We start from the raw sequence: 23457 nt of genomic DNA, 5'->3' as shown, positions 1-23457 counted from the left end.
ATGTTTATTAGCTGCATCAGAATATCATTATCCCAGAAGGCCAGTAGTCTTCCTAATTGTGCAGAGGTGAATATAATGAGGCACACCATCAGCAGACCACATTGCCAAGTATTAAGACTGTTTAAAATCTTTAAAATTCTACAAATTCATGAGTTAGAACCTCAAAAATCCAATAATTTAATTTATAAAAATAAATATCACTCTGACACCCAAGGGACATCTTCACTTTAAGGCCTTTGTCACAAATCTGAATCTTTATTGTTCTGAAATAAACGTTATCAACATAAAACAAAAACTTGAATATTCAGTCTCAGAAGAGGTATGGCTCAATGCCCATCACATGTAACAAGAAAACTTCCTTTAAAAAAAAGGAAAAACAAGTACTATGAGAAGTCTTTCATAGGAATGAAAATGCACCCCATGGGTTTTCCTCCCTCATCTCATTAGTTTGTATGCATGTGGGGTGAAAAGGTGTGCATTTTCTTCACAATAGTTCTTGCTATGATGTTTGGCGGATTTTTTGCCACTCAACGAATTCATCAAGAAGAACAGGCCCTAGAAATAAAGAAACAATTTTTGTTAGAAATTTAATGAACTCATCTCTCCAACTATAAAGCAAAGTCCCCAAGAGGTTTGTGGTGACAAGGGCTTTTGCCTTACCTTCTGCAGGTTTTTACTTCCAGCCTCCTCCAACTTATGGTGCTTTCTTAGGCAGTTTTAAAATTGTTTAATAAGGCACTTTCCACAATGGGTACTCATAGCAACTTTCTTCTCAAGGCGTTTCATAAAATCTACAATAACTAAGTCACTATTCCTCTTTATTCTAACTGTCCATAGTTTTTGGCAGTTTAATCATTAATTCTGAACTACTCTATAAAGATATTTTTAAAATGCTGCGGGGGGTGGTCGTGTCTCCAAACTTACTTGCCTATAGAAGCCAGGTTGGCCATTTAAATGATCTCACTATTTACAAGTTAAGAATGTAGGAAAATTCAGTGCCACAAACATGCTTGCTCTATTTCCTTAAAATCACTTAATCTCCTAGTGGTTTATTTTTTCCCTTCTGCTTCTAACATACATATTTCTCTACTGCAAAGAAAATAGCAGACAAGTACAATAAATAACAGGTGAAAAATAGCCTAGGCTGTTGGCATTCTGAGGGCCAGCAAACTGGAAACCAAGTCAAACATGAGCCACTATTTGGCTCTAGCCTCTAGTTCCAAGAAAGAACATAGGAAGTTTTGTCAGATTTTTTCAGGCAAATCTGCAAGTTGCATTTTTATACATCTTTCAGCTTTAAATGTTAGTCAAAACACACATACATATACATGTTGGCAGGCTATATATAGCCCTCTGGGCTGCCAGTTTATTGCTACAGATATTATTCTAAAAATAATAAATTTTATACCATTTTGTAGGGAGAGGACACAACTTATATAGGAAGAAAGTTATCCTATCTTCAGTATTTTATAACTTCAGGGTTAACAGAAAAAAGTCCATAATTTCAGTTTACAATTATAGGAATGCACCTATCTATGTAATCCTTTGAGACATTAAGGTGCCACATGTAACCAAAACAGTGGTAGGAACTGAAAACAATCTATAGTTACAGAAAATTTTGTCTTCACTTCAAAGTTCTGATTTATATCATTCTGGTCTTTTCACCAGAGTATGGAGAGACATTTTAATTTGAAAGATTTCAAGAATTTCACAGATTTACTTTATTTTTGGAAGATCCACAACTAAATGATAAAAGTTACTATCAGGAAATTTAATCCTTATGGTAATGCTACACAAATGCATATTTTCATTTACTAGTTTTAAGAATTTTATTTTCATAGGAAAGCCAAGTATTATACTTACAAGCACCATCTTCATCATAGTTGCTAAGATCAGCATGGACTGTTCTGCTGAATTCTAATACATTGTACCACTGATCTTTGTTCATAACACGATACTTTGATTGCTGCAGAAAACAATACACATGCTTGCATTATAGAACAAACATTAATTTTTAGTGCTTGGCTTCAATCTTATTAGGCTTAACTTTTATTGTGATTTGATCCAAAAATATTCATTCCTCTTTAAAATTGTTTTGTGTTTCTAGGAGAATCCCTAGGAGCATTTACATGTTAACATCATCCAATTTAATTTTTCCTTTATTTTTCTTTCATTTTTGAGGACTAACAAGAGCATCAAGGGCATTACTAGTACGGGTAAATAACTCAGTAAGTCTTTAACCTATGTATATACCTGTGTAGCCACCAACGCCCAGATACTCATTTTCAATAGCTACTAAGTCTCCTTCTGCTGCTTCCCAGTAAATCATTTCTTTGCATGAGATCTATATTTATTTGCATTTTGAAGCAAACATATTTAAAGGCAGTGTAAAGAATAAAAACCTGGGCTGAAATCCCATGTCTGGCATTTATTTATGTGCTCATGGGAAAGTTATATGGCAGAACCCATTTCCTCATTTGCTAATTGGGGATACAACTTAATTCAAAATGTTGTTATAAATTATAATGATTAAAAAATACAATTTTTGTAGAACATCGTCCACATAACAAGTATGTGACAAATATTCCATTCACTTCTCAGCTCGTTAGAGGTATGTTTACATTCAATTACATTTATTTTTATCCAAAACTACTAATAGGAGAGGGGCCTCTCCGGTGGCGCAGTGGTTGAGCACTGGGTTGCGAAGCTGCCCGCAGCCTCTGCAGCGCCAGTTCGATCCCCGGCTGCTCCCCGGCCACCGGAGAAGGGTCCCACATGGCACGCAGACCTCTCCTGCTGCCCGCTGCTCCCCCCAGCGGTGTACTTCGGTCCTTCTGCCTGCTCTACTCCCCGCTCTGGCTCTGGTGAATTCTCTCGCCCTCCCGCGCTTCTGACTGTCCCCAGTGCTTGTATAAATAAATAAATAAATCTTCTGCCTGCTCTACTCCCCGCTCTGGCTCTGGTGAATTCTCTCGCCCTCCCGCGCTTCTGACTGTACCCAGTGCTTGTATAAATAAATAAATAAATCTTTAAAAAAAAAAAACCAAAAAAACAAAAAACAACTACTAATAGGAGAAAGGGCCCATTAAAAACAATTGCTTTAATTTGATGTAGTCCCAGCTGTTTACCTTTGCCTTTACTATCACTGCTTTGGGTGATGTGTCTGTAAAGATGTCTTTGATGTGCATATCATGCAGTGTTTTGCCTATATTTCCTTCTATGTATTTTATGTTTACAGGTCTTATGTCTAGTTCTTTAATCCATTTTGAGTTGGTTTTTGTGTATAGTGTGAGGTAGTAGTCAAGCTTCATTCTTTTGCATGTAGCGACCCAGTTTTCCCAGCACCATTTATTGAACAAACTTTCTTTACTCCAATGCATATTCTTTGCTCCTTTGTCAAAGATTAGTTGACCATAAATCTGTGGGTTTATTTCTGGATTTTCTATTCAATTCCATTGGTCTGTGTGTCTGTTCTTGTTCCAATTCCATGCAGTTTTGATGATTATGGCTTTGTAATATAGTTTGAAGTCTGGGAGTGTGATGCCTCCATTCCCTTCTTTTTTTTTTTCAGGAGAGCTTTGGCTATTCGGGGGTTTTGGTGATTCCATATGAATTTCATCAATAATTGTTCTATTTCTTTGAAGAATGACATTGAAATTTATGTTTATAGCAGCACTGTTTACAATAGCTAAGCTTTGGAAACAACCCAAATGCCCAAAAATAGATGACTGGATCAAGAAGATGTGGTACATATAGAGCATGGAATACTACTCAGCATTCAAAAAAGATAAACACATGCAATTTGCAGCAACATGGATGGTGCTGGAAGGGCTTATGCTCAGCGAAATAAGCCAGAAAGAAAAAGAAAAATACCGGATGGTCTCAGTCATAGCAGGAATCTAGAAAACTTAAATAAGGGACCAGGAAAAAGAATAACTATAAGAAAGTAAAAATCAAAACCAACAAACAACTATGAACCAGAGACAATCTATGGGGGGTGGGAGGAAGGGAGGGATTGGGGTCAAAATAAGGGGGTCGCAATTGTATGGGGAATATAAAAATAAAATTTATAATAAAAAAATTAAATATATAACAAGGTAAAAAAAAATTGCTTTATTAAGCTTAAAGATTTAAGTATGCGCAAAATCTATTCACCTTCCATAAAACCTTCTCAAAACCATAAGACCTTCTCAAAATCCTTAAAACCTTCTCATACCACTGTCTCTCATCTCAAGCTTTAATCAAACCTTCTCTGGGGAACATACTATGATAAGCAATCAACCTTATGAGAAATTATTTTCAAAGCAAAAATACCCATATTCAAAAAATGGTGAGCACTATACCAAAAAGCCTAAAATTGAGAATACTAGAAAACCTAAAAGAATCCATAGAAAAAAGGACAATCATTGAAAACCACTGCCTATGGCAAGCGCTATGATAATCCTTCTCAAAAAAGGATTTCATAAATTTAGTATCTTTTTTAAAGCAATTAATAAATTTAAATAAACTATCTAACCATCTTCATATTGGCAGGCATAAGCTACTAAAGTTTTTATCAACACAACTTATATGGCTTTCAGTCCAAGATCCTGTGTAACAGAAAGAACCTGATTCAAAAGGTTGAGCTGAAGTCTCTCTTGCCAAAAGTATGAAAAACTAATTTTGTATCAAGAACATGCAAAAAATATATTTCTTGGGGAATGGTGAAGCACTTGCAAGGGATGGAATTAAAATATCTTATGTATAGAATATATTAATGAAAATGGACTCCTCTAAAAATTGTAGGAGATATGAACCTATTTTAACAGAATTTTTTTTTAAAGATTTATTTTATGCATACAAGAACTGGGGTACAGGCCAGAGATATAGGGGGTGAGAGGATTCACCAGAGAGAGTGGGGAACAGAACAGGTGAACTGACCGAAATACACTGTTGAGGGGAGCAGTGGGAGAGATAGTAGAGGTCTGCTGCACCATGTGTGTCATCTCCCTGGCTGGGGATCAATCTTGTGCTGCAGTAGCTGTGGATTGCTTCATAGTGCTGTGACTTAACCCCCTGCACCACTGGGGAGTCCCTTAACAGAATTTTTCTAATACTCAGACCTTTATACAAGCACAGTATTAAAAATACTATTTCCCTAAGGGTGTTTTTTCAATCAGATTAAGTCTTAGAATACCCTGGGGGAAAAAAATAGTACAGAATAGTAAAGAAAACATACATACCTCCAGGTACTGGTAAAATACTGAAAACAATGGCCATGTCCGCCCAAGCAGAAGAGCTAACATAGATTTAGCAGTATCAATGTCAAGACTTCTCTGGTCTTTATCCTAAAAACACAAGTAAAAAAAATTTCTTAAGTATGGTGTCAAGATTAAAAAATAATTAAATTACAAAACAGGGAAATTGTACCTACCCTTGCAAAATCAAAGGCATATCTGTAGATATTCTTAAATGATGAAATATCATTCAACTGTGAGCGCAAAAAGTCAAACTTGTTCTGTAATTTTTCTGTGCAGTCACACCTTAAATTAAAAAAATCAAACACATTACATAATCAAAATAATTAAATGAAAGTATCTTTAGGAGGTTAGAAGAAATGCATTAAGAAGTTAATGTACTTAGGAAGTTAGTTTAGGTTTAAAATTATGATTCAGAAATTCAGAGTAGCAAACAAACTTGTTGCCTGGTATCTACCAAAGCAACAGAAAAAAGGTAAAAGAAAACTTGGCAATTGGTGAAAGTTCACTCCAATAACTTTATTTAAAAAAAAATCAAAACGCTACTAGAATCACAAATATCTCTTAAATAGACATGTATTAAAATGTGCTTTTACCACATACAAAGTAAAAAAGATGACCAAGCAAATGAAATTGTATTTCTTTGGACAGTTCTTAGGCAACAGCTTGGTGAAAGATTAGCCACGAATGGTTTTAAAAGTTCAGAATGTAACACAGAGGAAATACATTAGTGGGTCAATTATAAGTTCCAATGCCTACATTTTTAGTGAACAAAAAATAGATTAGTGTTAAGTACCTAACTTTAAGTAAGGTACATATGCAAAAGCACACAAATAAGTTATACATATTTTTTCTAAAAGAGAAGAAAATAAATATAAGAAGTTGTGTAGCTAGGATACTAAAAATTTTTACAGGCTTTCTGATGCTCCCTGGGTTGATGTATTCCACTATTTAGCAAGAGTGGAGGAAGATGAAGCCTTTCACATTTGGACTCAATCTTGTCTCATCTTCTACCAGGTACCATTATCTGTACTGGGCTCAAGTTATATCAGTTTCACTTACCATTCTCAAATGAAACAGCTAAGCTTTAGCAAATGCTATTTCTCCTACTTAAAATGCTGTCCCCCTCCACTTTGACAAAGTATTACTCATCACTGAGACTATCTTCCATCAGATTAGGGGGAAGTAATCATTTGTACTGCATAGGAAAGTGCACCTGCATCCCTGGTCTGTGTAACTGATCAAGCAGGACACAATCTGCATCTTTCCTTCTTAAAAGAGTATATCTGACTCTAATGAAAGGATAACATATAGTATAATTTTTTCCTGATCTATCTAATGTTTAGTTTCAGTGTTCTAAATTTTAAGATAAAAAAACACTGATATGGGCCTCCCCTGGTGGTGCAGCAGTTGAGCACTGGGCTGTGTGGCTGCCAGCTGCCTCTGCAGCGCGGGTTGGTTCCCCAGCCGCTGGCAAGGGTCCCACAAAAAAAACAAACAAACAAAACAAAACAAAACACTGATATACTTCTCATGAAGTACAGACATCTAGAATTCTTAATTTAACTAAGACTTTCACTATTCGATATCAACAATGTGGTATGAAATAACTTAAAATTTTATTAAGATAGGGCCTCCCCGGTGGCGCAGCGGTTGAGCGCTGGGTTGCGAAGCTGCCCGCAGCCTCTGCAGCGCCGGTTCGATCCCCGGCTGCTCCCCGGCCACCTGAGGAGGGTCTCACATGGCGCACAGACCTCTCCTGCCGCCCGCTGCTCCCCTCAGCAGTGTACTTCAGTCCTTCTGCCTGCTCTGCTCCCCGCTCTGGCTCGGTGAATTCTCTCACCCTCCCGCGCTTCTGACTGTACCCAGTGCTTGTATAAATAAATAAAAATAAATCTTAAAAAAAAAAAAAATTTATTAAGATACAAATATTTCAGAAAATTTTCTAATGTTGCTTAAATTTTGCATTACTACCATAAGTCAAATTTCATCCACTCACACTTCTTTGCTAGTTTTGTCAACAAATTTATAGCAATAAGTCTCAGAAAAGTGAAATGATGCTTTTTACCTTTTTTTGGAGCAGTTTCCTAAGCATTGGAATTATAGTTTTCCAAACTCACACAAAAAAAAATTGAGAAGGCTACCAAATCAACATTTTTAACTGTTGTAAGACCACTGAGATTTTCCATTTCTTTTAATTTTGATCATTTATATAATTTTCTAACATCTGCTTGTTTCAAATATATTTTCATTTAAACGTTGATTATATTACTTAAAACCTTTTCTAATGTCTAGACATCTTTTTATCACTTATCTTCTTTCTCTGGGTTGGCCCTTTAACTTTTAAAAGTAGGTACCTGATCAAGCTTTTTTCATCTTCTTGTAACATGACATTTAAGACTACAGATTTCCCTCTAAGTAGTAAGGTAGCTGCAGCCACAGGTTTTATCATGTGGGACTCTCATCAGCAGGCCAGGATTGAACCGGCGCTGCAGAGGCTATTGACAGCTTCACAGTACAGTGCTCAACCGCCTGTGCCACCAGGGGAGGCCCGTGCAGCCACAGTTTTGATAAGTATTATTGGAAAAATAATACATTTTTAATATAATGTTTTATCTTGATAAAAGTTCAATAAAAAGGAAAATTGTAGATCAATATCCCTCATGAATCTTTAACAAAGTATTAGCTAAGAGAATTCAGCAATATGTAAAAATAATTTTAAGCCATAACCAAGGGGAATTTATTCCAGATATACAAAATTGATTCAATAATCAAAAATATAAATATAATCACAATAGTAACAGGCTGAAAAAGAAAAACTGCACTATGTGATTCAATGTATAAAAAGCATTTCAAAAATTTAATACTCAATCATGCAAAAACTTGAGAGAAACAGGAATAGAGAACTCCCACCCACTTGATACAGAACAATCATGAACACCTATAGCCAATACACTTAATATGGTGAAATACTGAATGTTTTCCCTGTACGATTGGGAACAAGAACAGATGTCCACTCTCAACACAACAGGAAAAGTTCTAGTCAATACAATGTGTCAATGACAGGAAATAAGAGATATACAGACGAGAAAAGAAATAAAACTGTTCTGATTTCCTATTTCATGTCAAAATTATATGACGTGATTATATATGTAGAAAACCCAAGGAATACATATATAACTCCCCATCCCACGAAAAAAACAAAACCCTTAGAATAAGTTCAGCAAAGTTACAGACATGTTATATACATGACAAATATATTAAAAATTGTATTTCTACATTATTAGTAATGAACATATAGACACTGAAATTAAAAATACAACACTATTTATAACAAAATAAAAATGAAATACACTTAGGTGTAATTCTAACATGTACAGGACTTATATGCTCAAAGCAACACATGACAGATGAAAGAAATCAAACACCTAAAACTGGAGACACATCGATCTTCGATGTATTGGAAGATTCAAAATAGTAAGGATGTCAATTTTCCCTAAATCCATATGTGGCATAGCCAAAATTTCAGAAAGATTTTCTGTAGATACAGTTATTCTAACATTTTTGGAAAAGCAGGGGAACTAGAATAACTGAAGTAGTTTTGAATCAAGATCCATCAGTCTGGCTGATTTCAAGGTTTATGTGTAGTTTATAATTATAGTAATCCATACTCTGGAATTAGCAGGTTCAGAAACAGATCAATGTTACCAGAAACACATACACACATAAATATATCCAACTGATTTTTGAAAAGGTGTAAAATCAATTCAATTAAAGTTTTTTCATAAATGGAACAAGTGAACACCCATATGCAGAGATAAATCAAAACCTGTCTCACCCAAAATGCATCATCCTAACTTAAATGTAAAATGTAAAAATATAAAACTTGTAGAAAAAAAAAAAATTCCCAGGATCTAGGGCTAGGCAATAAATTTCAAAAGCACAATCCACTTAAGGAAAGATTAAATAAAGCTGGATTTCATCAAAATTTGTAACTTTTGTTCTACAAAGTCTTTGTAAGAGAATAAAAACCCAGGAAGGGAAAGAGAAAATATTTGCAACCATTTTTTGTAAAGGACTCATACCTAAAATAAAAACTTAAAAACTGAACAGTAAGAAGAAAAAATTTAACCACTATGTTTGTGTCTTAACCTTTCCTATTTTCCTTAGCTATCAGATAGATCTATTTCCCTAGATTCCTACTTTATTGATGTCTATGTATCTCCTTTCTATGTCATTCAATTTAAATGTTTTATTTTTTCACTTTTAGGAATTAAATTATTTGAAATCTAATCATCTGAGGCCAATTTTTTAAGGATATACTGAGATTGTGAAAATTCAAAATTCTTGTCTTCAAGAGTCTAACTTTGAAGTTTAAGACTTATTACAATTATGTTTGGTAATTTTGTAATAGTTAACTAACCTTCACTGAGCCCTTCTCAGCAGAAATTAAGGCTTTTGTTAAAAATGCATACCTCTACAGAACAATTGTTTCTACTACACAGATGGGAGCACTATTTACATGGGAAAATTTTAAAATACATTTTTGGTGTGTGTTATACAAATAATGAATTCCAGCCCTAAATCTGCATACTTCTTACTGGTAATCTTTTCAGTTATAAGTCCATTAACCTTTGATTTTAAGTAGAATCAAGCCAGGCAGTCAAATCTGCATCTATTGAATAGGTTTAACATTTATCTGACCTGATTTTTACCCCACTCTGGTATTGAAATTGGTCTCTTGTTCCCAACATGCGGGACAGGGTAGTAGACAGATGATAGGGGGCTTGGAATAGGTAGATATCCTTAGGGAAATGCCAGCTCGCTTATATGAAAATTCCAGCTTTAGCCTTCAAGGTTGTCAGAGTTATCAGTTAAGCATCTTCAGAGGGCACTAATACATCTAAGTATCTACTTTTGGGGACTCTCTTCTTGTCATGACCCACCTTCCCTGTCATGATCTATCTTAAGTAGGGGCATAATTTTCTAAATTATAAATTTTCTAAATCTTTGTAGCATCTTGAACTAGAGATTTTCACATTTTTTAAAAAGTTTTGTGACTCATAGTTTCACACAATAGCTCATGTAGACTCTTAACAGACTTGAGATTCAGGAGGGCAAAAAAGGATGCCTGCCTACGTTCACAAGTTCCTTCTCTCCTGAGTTTGAAAATCATTCTTGCACTCGCTTTGGCAGCTCATACACTAAAATTGAAAATCAGTCTCATAGCATGAAATAGGGCATCTTGCATATAGACGCATCCCCAAATTATCTGTTAAATAAAGGTACAAATAGCAAAAACAAAAGCAAAATAGAAGTGTATTTAATTACAGAAAGTTTCAAAATTTCCATCTAGGTAAAGATAGTGGGAAATATAGTTCAAACATTATAACAGTGACTGACAGGTCACTAAGGAGATAAAAATCCAAGAAATTACAATCTTTTCCAAGTAATTTTATATTCCACAGGTACACACAGCAACACTATTACTTATGTGATCTCAACTAGCTTATGAGAGACATAAAGTGAAGAACCAAGTTTCAAGTCAAACAGATTGGTTTAAATTCCCACTTCTTCATTCCAAGCTATATAGTTTTAGGCAATTACTTAAACTTGTAGAACCCAAATGCTACATAAATGGTAGTCACACACCATAGCACCCCAGCTATATTACTCTTCTATCCCCAGCAAAAAAGAAACCTTATCCATGTTCCTCATTGCCCTCTCTCCTAAAGAAAGCCAAACCAGAACATTTCCTTTAATATTCAAAGTTCAGAGCTCAATATGGAGACCAGAAAGTGTACAACTCATAACTAGTGGCGGGCAGCAGTTAGTACCATTCTTGTCAGGTGCTTTTCTCTTGCCTTTTTGGTTATCATAACCAAGTAGTCTTTTCAAAGTTCTATGCTCACAGATTTCGCTACCAGCATGGTATTTCACCCTTGCTCTAGCACCAAATGGTCAGATAGCAGATATGAGAAAATTCTCCACTCCAGCAAGTTATGTCAGAACAAGTCTGCAAGTATTCTTGGAATCTTAAATGTGAGAAGATGAGCCATGTAAAACTTTGTAATGTAACACCACACGTGCACGTTAGCAGGGATAATGTCCAGAGTTTTCATAACGTTCTCAAACGAGTCTAGAACTTTAAAACATTTAAACAATTAAATGCTCTATTAACAATGATCCCAAAAACAAATTGGAGTTTGTTCTCAAATTCCACAATGGTTTCCCAAAATGTGATTTAGCTCTTTAAAATGTCAAAGTCCTTCAAAATGTAGTCATTAACCCAACTATTTGGAATTTAAACCTATTTTGTCAATTTTCTTTCTGTACCTTATGATTCTGACAAACCCTCGACCCTCAAAATACTAATCATTCAAGGTCCAGTTCATCTGCCATACCTACTGAGAGTTTCCTGTCTGTTCAGCTAATAGGATCCTAATTAGCACCTGCATTATTGTGTTTATATATTTTCCAGTGTTTTGTACTTTTACTCTAGCACTTGTCACACTCTCCCAGGGTGTATGGTTATGGTGATAGCTCTGTAACGTCTTCCCTGGCATACTAGACTGTAACTCAAGGGCAGGAGTTACATCTTATGCTTTACTACGCCACTTACAAATGATCACAATCAGGCATTCATTCCTACTTTTGTTCTTTATGATATTCATTTGGCAAAACAGAACTTATGTGTCATGTAACACTATTTTCAAATTTCTCTTTTCAATCAAGCATAAAATTGAAGACAGAGGAGCCCTCGAACTTAGGACTGCTCAAAGAACAAACTCCTTACATAGAATCCTATATTCTACCTATTGCTCAAACAACCTGTGAGTAACTTTTTACAGGACCTCTAATTTCACCCAAGTGTTATGAATTTTAAAAGAACTGCACTGAAGTACTTTCTCGGAGAATATGACAAGTGGAGTATTTTACCAAGACTACAATTAAACTGTCAATGGTTTATTATAATGTCCACTAAATTACATATGGTTTGAAGGGAAATTTGATTATTATTGTATGACGAAAAGTATATAGAACAAAAACTACATAAAGCAATTACACCACATAAAACTTATAAAATGGCCATTTAAATTCAAGTAAACACAAATTCATACTCTTAAAAATTATTTCACACAAAAAGAAAGGTAATTCAGTTATGGAAGCGCTGTATAAATAGTCTTAAAATATACACGTACTAGTTAACTGGGATACTCAAAGAATCAGTACAGTAGTCTCCCCCTTATTCTTGGTTTCACTTATCCTTGGTCTGAAAATACTACATTAAGATATTTTGAAAATGACACACAATACATTCACATAACTTTTATTACAGTATATTGTTATAATTTCTCTATTTTATTGCTGCTGTTAATCTTATTGTGGCTAATTTATAAATTAAACTTTATCATAGGTATGTAGTTTAAGAAAAATCATAGCATACATAGGATTCCTTAGTATCTGAGCTTTCAGGCATCTACTGAGGGTCTTGGAACATAGTCCCTGCAGATAAGGTGGGACTACTGTATACAAAAAAACAGTCATGGAAGTGGAGGAAGTAGTTATAGGGGTAAATAAAATAGCTTATGATTAATAAGTCATGTTGTAACTGATATAAATTTTAATGAAACAGGCTACATGAAAACTAGTTTATATTCTTTGCGTACTCTTGTATATTTCGTATTTCTCTAGAAAGCCAATCAAATTGGTGGTAAGTAGTCCAAAGAATTTTGACACCTAGATGAATGACAGAATTCAGTGTTGGTTACAAATACTATCATTTAGAAGTTTAATAATGGCCCTCTATTTTATAAAGCATGTTAGTGTACATACAAAAGAAAGCTGCAACAGGAAGTACAGTTAGGTAGACTGATAATCAGGACATTTAAATTCTAGCTTCTTCCTCTGCTACTAAGGAATTGTATAATCTTTGGCAGGTATTTTCTTCACCTGTCTGAGTCTCAGACCCCTCATCTATGAATAATGGAAGTGAGAGGGTTGATTTTGTATTATATTCTAGAAATTACAATTGGGTTCCTATGAGCAAAAGTTTTACCATCTTTCCCCCTGCCACCCTCCATACATTAAATATCTGTGTGAACGCTGGTTAAAAGAATAATTATAAAGAATCAGACTCTGAAACGCAAATAAAAAAAATTAAATTAGATTATAAATAAATACACTTCAAAAAATAACCAGGTTTTTGAGATTCAAGGATAGACAAACAAGGAGTGAAAAATAAATGTAATAATATCAGCACAATCACCACAGGAAAGCATATGGCTCATTAATGCCCAGTTTTGCCTCCACCATTTCAGAATGTTGATAACTAATAATATCCTACATGAACATCAGGAATATGAAATGGCAGCATCCTACATTGATCAAGGCTGAATAGAAGCCATTCATTTCTACTTTTGTTCTTTATGATAGTCATTTAGCAAAAAAGAATTTGTATGTAACTCTATCTTCAAATTTCTTTTCTTCAATCAAATATAAAAGAGCAGACAGAAGCCCCAGAATTTAGGACTATTCAAATGACAAACTCCTTACACAGAATTCTACTTTCTATGTATTGCTTAAACAACGTGTGAGTAGCTGTGATAGGACCTTTAATTCACCAACCAAGAGCTATGAATTTTAAAAGAATTACACTGAAGTGCTTTCTCAGAGAATATGATAAATGACTAAGTGTTCATTTTATCAAGACCACAATGTAAATTTTGTCAATTCCAAACTGATTATTATAGACCATACCAATTTGATTATTTTAAGGTGAAACCTTACTCCTGAAAATTATGAAGCACAAAATATCAGTTAAGATCTTCAAATAGGCCATCAAATTTGTTGTTTAAAAAAATGTCTTACTGTAATGAAGTCATCCCCTTTAACCATTCTTCCTTGGTAAAAAATCCCATGCTTTCAGCCTCCAATTTCCACGCTAAAACTAACATAATAATCTGGAAAGAACAGAACATAAAGGATAGGGGAAAAGTCAGCATAGAGATAATCATGTCTATATTTATCATGGAGAGCATTTTTATACAACTATTTCCATCCTTCAACTATTAAAGAGTATAACCTCTGGAATTATTAACTATAAAGAAATTAGATGGGCCAATTTCTTAAAAGTAAAAAGCTGCAAGTTTCTAAAGGTTGACTCTCTCTCACTCTTTAACACATGACATTTGGATCAAGAAAGAGAACACTTGTCCAACTTAAAACTGATTTAAAATACACCTAAATGAAAATTTAAAATATTAAACATGAAGAAACAAAATCTTCATATAAAAAGTTTCCCAATTTCTAGAAATTTACATATATGCTATATCCCACTTGTATTCCATTCTACTTAGAAATAAAACATACATTTTCAGGTTCAACACCAATGTCTTCACAAAATTTTTCCATTCCTTCTGGCCCTACAACTTCATCAGGACCTTCAAAGACAAAAATAATTTATATATTTTGTTATAATTTAATATCAACATAAAACATAAGTCATTGTATCAAAGTCATTTGTAAACATACCATAACAATTTCTGCAAATAACTCAATTTGAATTTTGACTTTTTCTTTGACAAGGTACAAATATTATTTAAAAATTTTTGAAATATTCTTTGAATGCCACATTACTAAAGAAATAAAATCAATGCAGCACTAATATCAATCACTAGTTTGTGCCATAACTTGAATCTATCGTTTAAGAAAACATAGAATATTCTCTTAAGAAAAATTTTGGCAATATATGAATATAAAGAAAAGTTTGAGTTCCTCATTCTACTAAAGTGTAGCAGCACCAATACACAGCCTGTAACAGTAATCAGAGAGTATTTGTTTGCTTACTAAAACGAAAGGGTATTCATTACCCTTTTGAAATACACCAAAATAAAATTTACTATTTTATGAAGATACACGTGGGAAATGAGGAAATTACTACATTCCTATTTAAGAAAGGGAATCTTTTCCTTATTGTTTTGCTTCTAAAATAACAGGGCATTAGTTTGTTACCTTAACATAGAACAAAAATTTAATCCCTCAATTGCCTTATATCTACTATTTGTCCAATAATGTGTATTTTTCTCCCTCAATAACGCTAAATATTGAGGACACCAATTGTGAGGACAATTGTGAGGACACCAAGTGAGGACACCAATTGTCATATTCCCAAAATACAATTATTTCACTGCTAGGTGTCTTGCCATTAGATAAACAAATGTTATAACAATATGAAGTACTGTAAACTTAAATTTACCACACTGGCCTTTAAAAACAATATTAAATTATTAGTGTTAATGCGCCCATGAGAAACTTTTGTTTTCCTTCCTTAAGGGCTGAAAATGCTTCATCTTTATAAATCATTGACTAAACTATGGCTGCCCAGCTGGTATTTTACATCATCTTCATCAGGTCACCAGCACAACATGAAGCCCATGTCCTATATATTTCCTTAACAGCAGAATGCAGCCATCCAGGCTGTGGCCAATCTATTTCTCAGAGGAGATCCAGGCTGCTAAGATGACCTTAACACATGGTCTGGAATTTATTTAAACTTTTGGTTTAAATAAGTACTTATTTATGCAGTGAGGTGTTAAAAGTTAAAGCAGGTGGTAATTAACAAGAAACTTACACTTCTTAATATATACGTGGAGGATTTTTTAATGAGACTATGCTAATTTTAACTTAAAAACATACATATACAATAAGGCAGTTACCAAAACATAACTGAATATGCATCCTCATGTGTGGCTTGAATGAAAGTAAAGATCAGATAAAAATTTAATGGAAGAAACCAATTTTTCTCATGCATCAAGAAAGCAAAGCTGCTCTCGAAGCAGCCATTATCAGAGATTAGAAGAACAACTTGTAGAAATTTGTCACAAAATATGCTACTGTCAAAAATTATAGCCTCCCTGGAACGTGGGGGATTAGTTATTGACTAAAATTTAATTACAATCAAGTTAAATTATGTTATATAGACATGTGAAATATTTAAGATCTTCCTGAAAGTGTCAAGTGACTTTGCCAAAGCAATACAAATAGTGATAGATAAAAATCTGAAACAAGGTCTATACTAATTTTCTTTCTCATCTATTGCATAATGTTAAATTACTTTTTCAAACATACCTTTACAAAAAAATTAGTATCAGTAAAACTTTTGAAGCTGAATTTGATTAACTTAGGCAAAAAACAATTTTCCACCCAATTTAAGAAACTGTGGTAATTATTTCTTTGTCCTTGTTCACGCTCCTCTATCAGTTGAATACTTTATTAGGTCTCTGCAATTCTCTTCCTTTTTTTTTTTTTTTTGATACTTTATAAGTCTTTGAAAGTGCCTTTTCATTTTCTATGCTTTTGTTTAGCAATAGGTCTGGCATATTATTGAATCCTTGCTAATTTAAATATCAATCAACAATGAGGTCTTATAACAAGGTAAACAAAACACCAGCCTTATCACACATGACCTATAATATATCAACAAGATTAGTGATTTTTTTTAAAAAACAAAATGAACAATTTTTTTCACTTTTCATTTTTTATAACAATAAAGAAATGTTCCTGGTTATATATGCCAACCATAGCAGATGCTCAGGAAAAAAACTGTGCTCAATTAATGACAAAGCACCTTTCATGTGAGCTATAGAGGGGTTATACTGTTAATTTTGGAACAGTATTTAAAATACCAGTAAATCTGATGCTGTAATACTACCCTTTTAACAACAGCTAACAATTATTTAGTTCTTATTATATACCAGGTACTGAGCTAAGTGCTTTATATGTATTATCTCAGTAGGCACAACCATTATCTCCATTTTAATAAGGGACATGCCCATTTCAAGATGGAACAGTTACAGTTTATTGGCAAACACTGGCTCCTCCTGTTCCTCAGGTCTCTGCCCTAACTCATCTCCACAGAGACACCAATTTGAAATGAAAGTCCATCCAATCTACTTTCTCTGTACCACACCATATCTATTACCTTTATAACCTCCACAATCTGTATTTATCCTATTAACTTGTTTATTATTTACTCTCTTCCCCACTAGAAGACAAGTCCCCTAAGGGCAGGATTTTTGTCTGACTTTTACACTAGTGTATCCCAGCACTTAGCAAAGTGCCTAGCAAACAGGAATGCCCAATGAACATTTACTGAAGGAATCATTCAATGAATGACCAAGGTAAGTTAATCTTAAGTGCGTTTACTGATAAAATATTTTCTTTGTAAAAGAAGATTAATTGTCATGCTTACTTTAAAAACGAACATTTTAAGACAGCGGTAGTTAAAAACATGGGCTCTACAGTCACCATGACTTGGTTTTCAGTCTTGGCTCTTGTCATTGTATGATCCTGGGCAAATTACTTAATCTAAGCCTCAGTTTTCTCATCTATAAAATAATGATAACACAGGCTAGTTAACAGAATGATTTTAAGTAAAAATTATATAATTAACACAATTTTTGGAATAAATATAACAATTATGCTGGCTATTACAAATGTAGGAAATATTTAATTAGAATCTTATGTTACCCACAATACTGAGGAAAGATAAAACAAAAAAGTATGAAAAAAAATTTTTTAACTAATCTTATGGTAAATAACCTTTATAAATGAAATGAGTAGCATCTGACTCTGTGTCATGAAATCTAGTAAAACTGGCATTTTGAATAATGGGTCAACATTTTAAATGGAGGTCAGTAAGAAAATGAATTCCTTTCATTTAAATTAGGTTAGTGGTTGTCTTGGGATGCCAGTAATAGCAGTTTTTCTGGTCTAGAAACAATCTGTTCTGTTACTAAACAATTTTTAAATTATACTTCTGAGATCACTCAGCTGATCCCAACAGTGAGGTTACTAAAATAGTTTAACTTTCCACAAAGTTAGCCTAAACTTATGCTTTAAATTCAGAGGATACTTCAGGTCTTAACTTGAATAGCAGTGTATATAAGACAATAGTTTGATCTTAAATACTCTGAAAATGATAGCTATAAAAGAGAAAAAGAAAACCAAAAACCAGGGAGGCAGGCAACTGAAAGAAAACAAAGATAAGGGGGAATGGGAGAAGCTTTAAAATCAGTTAATTCCAGATGACAAAAACCATTCTAAGGTTAAAAAAAAAAATCATATATGCCTATAAGTAATAATAAATGGGAAACAAGTATTCTTTTGCATAAATTTGCTTAACTCTTCAGCCTATCCTTTAAGCTAGTCTCATCGTGGGCTACAACTTTTTTTTTGCCACTACAGGATTTTGACTAAAGTAGATCCTTTAAGAAGACTCCCCCAACGCTTCCAAGGCTAGACTATATATCCCTCCTATGAACCCTCACAGTGCATTTTCCTAATATAGAATTTATCATACTGTATATCTGGCTACTTTCTTATTTATTATTGCATAGCTAATAGAAGCAATACCTAAATAGCAATAATTAAAGGATACATGTGTTTTTGCAATGATATATCTGAGTTTTAAATCTTTTATTATGCCTTCCAAAACCTTCAGAAAATACGTTTCTCATTTAGAAAAATTTCAAAAGAATATTTAAAAGAAAAATAGACCTATAAAGTATGAAATGTCTTCTATATATTTTCCAGACTATCAACTCTACTTTTACCAAAAGACGTAAATTAATAAGTGAATCTGACTGCATAAATTTTCTTAACAGCAAATGAGTTTCTCAACTCCCACTAAATATATACTGAATTACATATATTAAGTATCAGCCTGCAAAGATACCAAATTCTTAGTCTACCCAAAACATTCAGTCTTAATGCTGAACCCAGAACACAGCACATGTAGCAAGCCTGCAATACATCATTCGCTAACATCAAACAAGTTAAAGCACATTACTGATATCTTCTTATATTAATTTCATTACCTGCATACTCATAAAACCAAGCCAGGCACTTCTTGCTTGAAAAATGTTCCTCTCCACTTATCAGTCTAGCAGGGGGTTGGGATCTGCAATAGCTTAGAAAACACAAAAATGCCTAAGAGTTTTTATCAAGTCTCAACTTTTAGTGAAAAGCTAGGCTCAATATGAACTACTAAGTTCAATACGAAATAATAAAAGTATTTTTTTACAATTATTATTATTTTTTAAGATTTATTTTTCATTTATACAATAGCTGGGGTACAGACCAGAGGCGCAGAAGGGTAAGACAATTCACCAGAGTGGGGAGCAGAATAGGCAGATGGATGGAAAGCACTGCTGAGGGGAGCAGCAGGAGAGGCAGGAGAGGTCTGCTGCCACCATGTAAATTGGGGTTAACTATTGCATTTTGAAATGCAGTCTTTACGTAAAAATTTCTGGTGAACAAAAAAAAAAACCCAAATTCTACTTTGCTCGCTATTAAATGCCAAAAATATCAACTGAAATTATTTCCCCAGATCTCAGAGACCACCAAGAAGTTCAATCTAATGGTCACAATGCAGGACTGGTAGTTGGGAAAGTATAAATCTTTATCGAGATTCTTCTGATTTTCATAGAAATTAGATTTGTATATAACAGATATAATTTTTTTTTTAAGATTTATTTATTTATGCAAGCACTGGGTACAGTCAGAAGCGCGGGAGGGTGAGAGAATTCACCAGAGCCAGAGCAGGGAGCAGAGCAGGCAGAAGAACCAAAGTATACTGCTGAGGGGAGCAGCGGGCGGCAGGAGAGGTCTGCGCGCCATGTGGGACCCTCTTCCGGTGGCCGGGGAGCAGCCGGGGATTGAACCGGCGCCGCAGAGTCTGCGGGCAGCTTCGCAACCCAGCGCTCAACCGCTGCGCCACCGGGGAGGCCCATAACAGATATAATTTTGAAAACAAATATTTTTATTTTTTAAAGATTTATTTATTTATGCATACAAGAATGGGGGTGTAAGGCCAGAGGTGGGGTGGAGGGGGTGAGAGGATTCACCAGAGACAGAGTGGGGAGCAGAAGGGGAGTGACTGAAATACACTACTAGGGGGAGCAGTGGGCGAGACAAGAAAGGTCTGCTGTGCATGTGGGTCAGCTCCCTGGCTGGAGATAGAACAAAAATGACCTAGGACCTAAGGGTATTATTAAATTCCATCATGATAATTAAAAAAAAGTCCTAAATAATAGTAATATTACACATAATTGATCCAAAACTTATTGCAGTGTTTTTTTCAGTCATTAAAAGTTGAGCTCATAAATCACTAGGATTTAATGAACTTCTGAAAATCCTTTTTCAATGAGTTCAAATAGTTACACTATCACAATGTCATAGAAAATCTAGAACTTCATTAACTGCATGATGTAATCTAAAATAAGGGTATATTTAAAATTGTACGTTGACAGAGCAAGTATCACCTGAGTTCTAATAATAGTGAGTTCTCGGCTATTTCAATGTGCTTAATGCAAATAACTTTAATGCATTAAACACTTAAAATGGCTACAAATGAAGTAATTAAAAACTAATTTGCATGTTTAAAAAAAGCATGAGCTAGTGGAGTTGCCATGTCAAATCTAGTGGTAGAAGAAAACAGCATCATCTTTCATAGTAACATATACTCAGGTTCTTGTGCCAAAAACCTCAACCAATTATAAAAAAGAAGATGTGGGCTAAAGTCACCTACCTCACATTTTAAGCAGATCTCTTTAAGGAGGGCTCTATCATTATCTCCTATTTATAATGCTGGGTATGGTCTTCCTTTAAAGATAGTATCTAAACTTATTATATATCAAGTATCGACTACTGAGATAGTAAAAGACACCCAATAAGGGGACTTTAAAAAAGCCCACCCTTCACACTTAATTGCAATTTTTCGCATCCAACAATGTTGCTGTGAAGACTCAATGGTAAGTTACAATGGGATCAAAGAGCTCTACATCTCTGCATTGTTTTCTTTTCTCCAAGAGAATAGACTACAACACAACAGCTCTCAAATGGTTAATATTTATATTGAGAGCTAACAGCGCTCCGTATGCTAGCAAACTAAACGCACGCAAGATCTACCCAACTCTGCATACAGGGATTTGGCTCAGGTGGAAAGCTCTATACTTCCAAAAACTGGGGCTCCGCCGATTTAAAAGGCCTCCTACTTGGGATCGGCTCGGTTAAAGCAGAAAATAAATGTGGAGACTAATCGTCGCATACGGAGCTCTCCTTTCTACCATTCCCGAGGAGGTTGTCAGGTCAAGATGCCTCCTGCTCGGCTCCTTTCTCCACACAGTACTGACTTCCAGGTCTGGAAAGGTGGGGGAAGGGTGGCGGAGGTGGGGGTTAGGGGGAAGAGCGCAGTTGGCTTGCGCATTCCCGTGTTCCCACCCGGCGGGCTTGAGACTCTCCAGGGAACCGACACATCTAGTCCCTCCCCAGGCGCTGGAGCGCACGGCACCAGCACGAGGCGAGCCGCAGACACGCACCCACCACCTAGGTTTATCAGAAGGGGGGATCGCCTCCCTCAGCCCGAGCCCCGGAGGCCAGGCCCGCCTCCTTTTCCTCCAGCCGTGCAGCAAAGGAGGAAGGAGGAAACCATGAGGGTTGGGGGGAGGTGGTACCTGGAGATTTTACACTTTTTTAGGCCTCCGTCTTCGACTACCGACGCTGCCACCCCAGGGGATTTTCTCTTCTTCTTCACCGGCATCTTCCGCCCTCCCCGGCAGGGCGGGCAGGGGCGCCGGGGCAGGGGGGCGCCACCGGCTTTGGACTCCTCAGAGCTGCCACCCGGCTCCCAGAGACAGCAGCCAGAGCAGGAGCACAGTCTCCAGCGCGCCCCGGAGCGGCCGCCGCCCGCGCCCAGGTCTCCGCCCGGCCCCTCTCTGCCCGGGGAGGGAGGCACTCCTCTCCGGCGGGCACGGCGCCTCGGGCACACCGGGAAGAGAACGCGGCCGGCGCGCCACCTCCACCAGGCACAGACTCGCGAGCCGGAGGCGCAGCCTGATCCGGATGCGGATCCCTCGGGGCCGGAAGTGACGCCATGCTGCCGCGGGGGCGTGGCCGGGGCGTGGCCGGGAACGGGCCGGGCCGGGCGTCCGCCCGCGGCGCGGGAAGGGGCGGGAGCTGAGCGCCGCTCGTCGTCCCGTCAGTCTCCACTCTTTTCCCGCAGCTCTTACCCCGCGCCAGAACTGCTGGCCTTGCTCCCCAACCCCCCAAGAGATGCCTATGAAACTGCTCATCACACTGCGCTGGCGTTAAGAATCACCTGGTAAAGTAGCCGAGTGTCCCTCAGAGCCCTTCGTTGGGCGCCCTCGCCTTACTCTGCACCACCCCTTAAACGCAAGGTTTCTTTACTCCCCACGTGTCCCGCGTCTGAGACCACTGCTTATTACTTTTTTTCCATTATTAAGCCTTAAAACGACTTAATACAGAGGAATTTGGGGGCCAACCCCAAGGCTTCTCCCTCATAAACTTGTAAGCAATCCTTCACTTCATTGAAAATGTCTTTAAGTAAACTTTTGCACGTTTAAAACTGTGCAGTAGACAGTCGTCTTAGCCTGTATTCGATAAGTTCACGGTCTCTAAACCAACGATGGCAGAGGGCTGCTGGAAGTCTCTTTAATATGCAATTCTGGTGAGACTACCTCCACCTTGGCACCCTTATCTGGCCAACCAGAAGATATTTCCTTAGTGGCATGAATTGACTCAGAACAGACACATGACCCACGCCAGGCCAATCAGTGTCAATGGCATGAAATGAAACCATCAGGAAGCAATTTTATTTCCTGTGGACTTGAACCTAAGAGCTTGTGGAGAAGGGTTGTTAGGGCCTAAATTCTATTCTGTGCTGCTTTCATGACCTTGACTTTGATTTTGCAAGAGCCTTTCTGTCTCAAAAGAAAATATAGCTCATGAGAATAAAGTTTTGACTTTCAGTAGCATGAAAATTATTGTGAGGTTTTAAAAGCATATATATTTTAAAAGATTTATTTATTTATGCATACAAGAACTGGGATACAGGCCAGAGGGGTGGGTGTGTGTGGGGGGGGGGGCGGGGGAGTGGCAGGGTAGGGGGAGAGGTGGTGAGAGGATTCACCAGAGACAGAATGGGAAACAGAACAGGCGGATTGACTGAAATACAATGATGAGGGGAGCAGCTGGCAAGACAGGTGAGGTCTACTGTGCCAATTGGGTTCAGATCCCTGGCTGGGGGTACTGCAGTGGTTCTGTATAGCTTATAGTGCTGCGACTTAATCCCTTGTGCCACCAGGGAGGCCCTCAAAAGCATATTTTTAACATAAAAACCTAAACCACCCTTTTTTTT

The 23457-nt window shown here is 36.3% G+C and overlaps 1 protein-coding gene across 3 annotated transcripts; it reads right to left on the bottom strand.

Moving 5' to 3' along the window:
- Positions 1-239: 239 nt before the first annotated feature.
- DCUN1D5 (defective in cullin neddylation 1 domain containing 5) lies at positions 240-22116 on the bottom strand. 3 transcript variants are annotated; one of them, XM_037505713.2, is made up of 8 exons: positions 21755-22116; positions 19118-19209; positions 14610-14680; positions 14109-14200; positions 5414-5522; positions 5223-5327; positions 1864-1966; positions 240-555 (listed from the first exon to the last, which is right to left on the bottom strand). In XM_037505713.2, exons 1-8 carry the CDS (start codon positions 21838-21840, stop codon positions 500-502), a joined length of 714 nt encoding a protein of 237 aa, XP_037361610.1. In that variant the 5' UTR covers positions 21841-22116; the 3' UTR covers positions 240-499. The 3 variants fall into 3 exon arrangements, with proteins under 3 accessions (XP_037361610.1, XP_037361611.1, XP_037361612.1); XM_037505714.2 differs by lacking the exon at positions 21755-22116 and adding an exon at positions 17491-17626 and having other exon boundaries at positions 19118-19156; XM_037505715.2 differs by lacking the exons at positions 14109-14200; positions 19118-19209; positions 21755-22116 and having other exon boundaries at positions 14610-14642.
- Between the last annotated feature and the right edge of the window lie 1341 nt (positions 22117-23457).

This window comes from Talpa occidentalis, unplaced genomic scaffold (genome assembly GCF_014898055.3).
Source record: "Talpa occidentalis isolate TD23 unplaced genomic scaffold, MPIMG_talOcc4v2.1 talOcc4.12, whole genome shotgun sequence".
Taxonomy (NCBI): Eukaryota; Metazoa; Chordata; class Mammalia; order Eulipotyphla; family Talpidae; genus Talpa; species Talpa occidentalis.
This window is presented reverse-complemented; position numbering and strand designations above follow the sequence as displayed.

Excerpts from the sequence above, each read along its gene's own strand:
- DCUN1D5 (XM_037505713.2), bottom strand. The coding sequence starts at position 21,840 with ATGCCGGTGAAGAAGAAGAGAAAATCCCCTGGGGTGGCAGCGTCGGTA. Across the intron at positions 1,967-5,222 it reads TATTTTACCAGTACCTGGAG|CAATCAAAGTATCGTGTTAT; the intron begins GTATGTATGTTT and ends TGTTTTCTGCAG. Across the intron at positions 556-1,863 it reads CTATGATGAAGATGGTGCTT|GGCCTGTTCTTCTTGATGAA; the intron begins GTAAGTATAATA and ends CTTTATTTCTAG.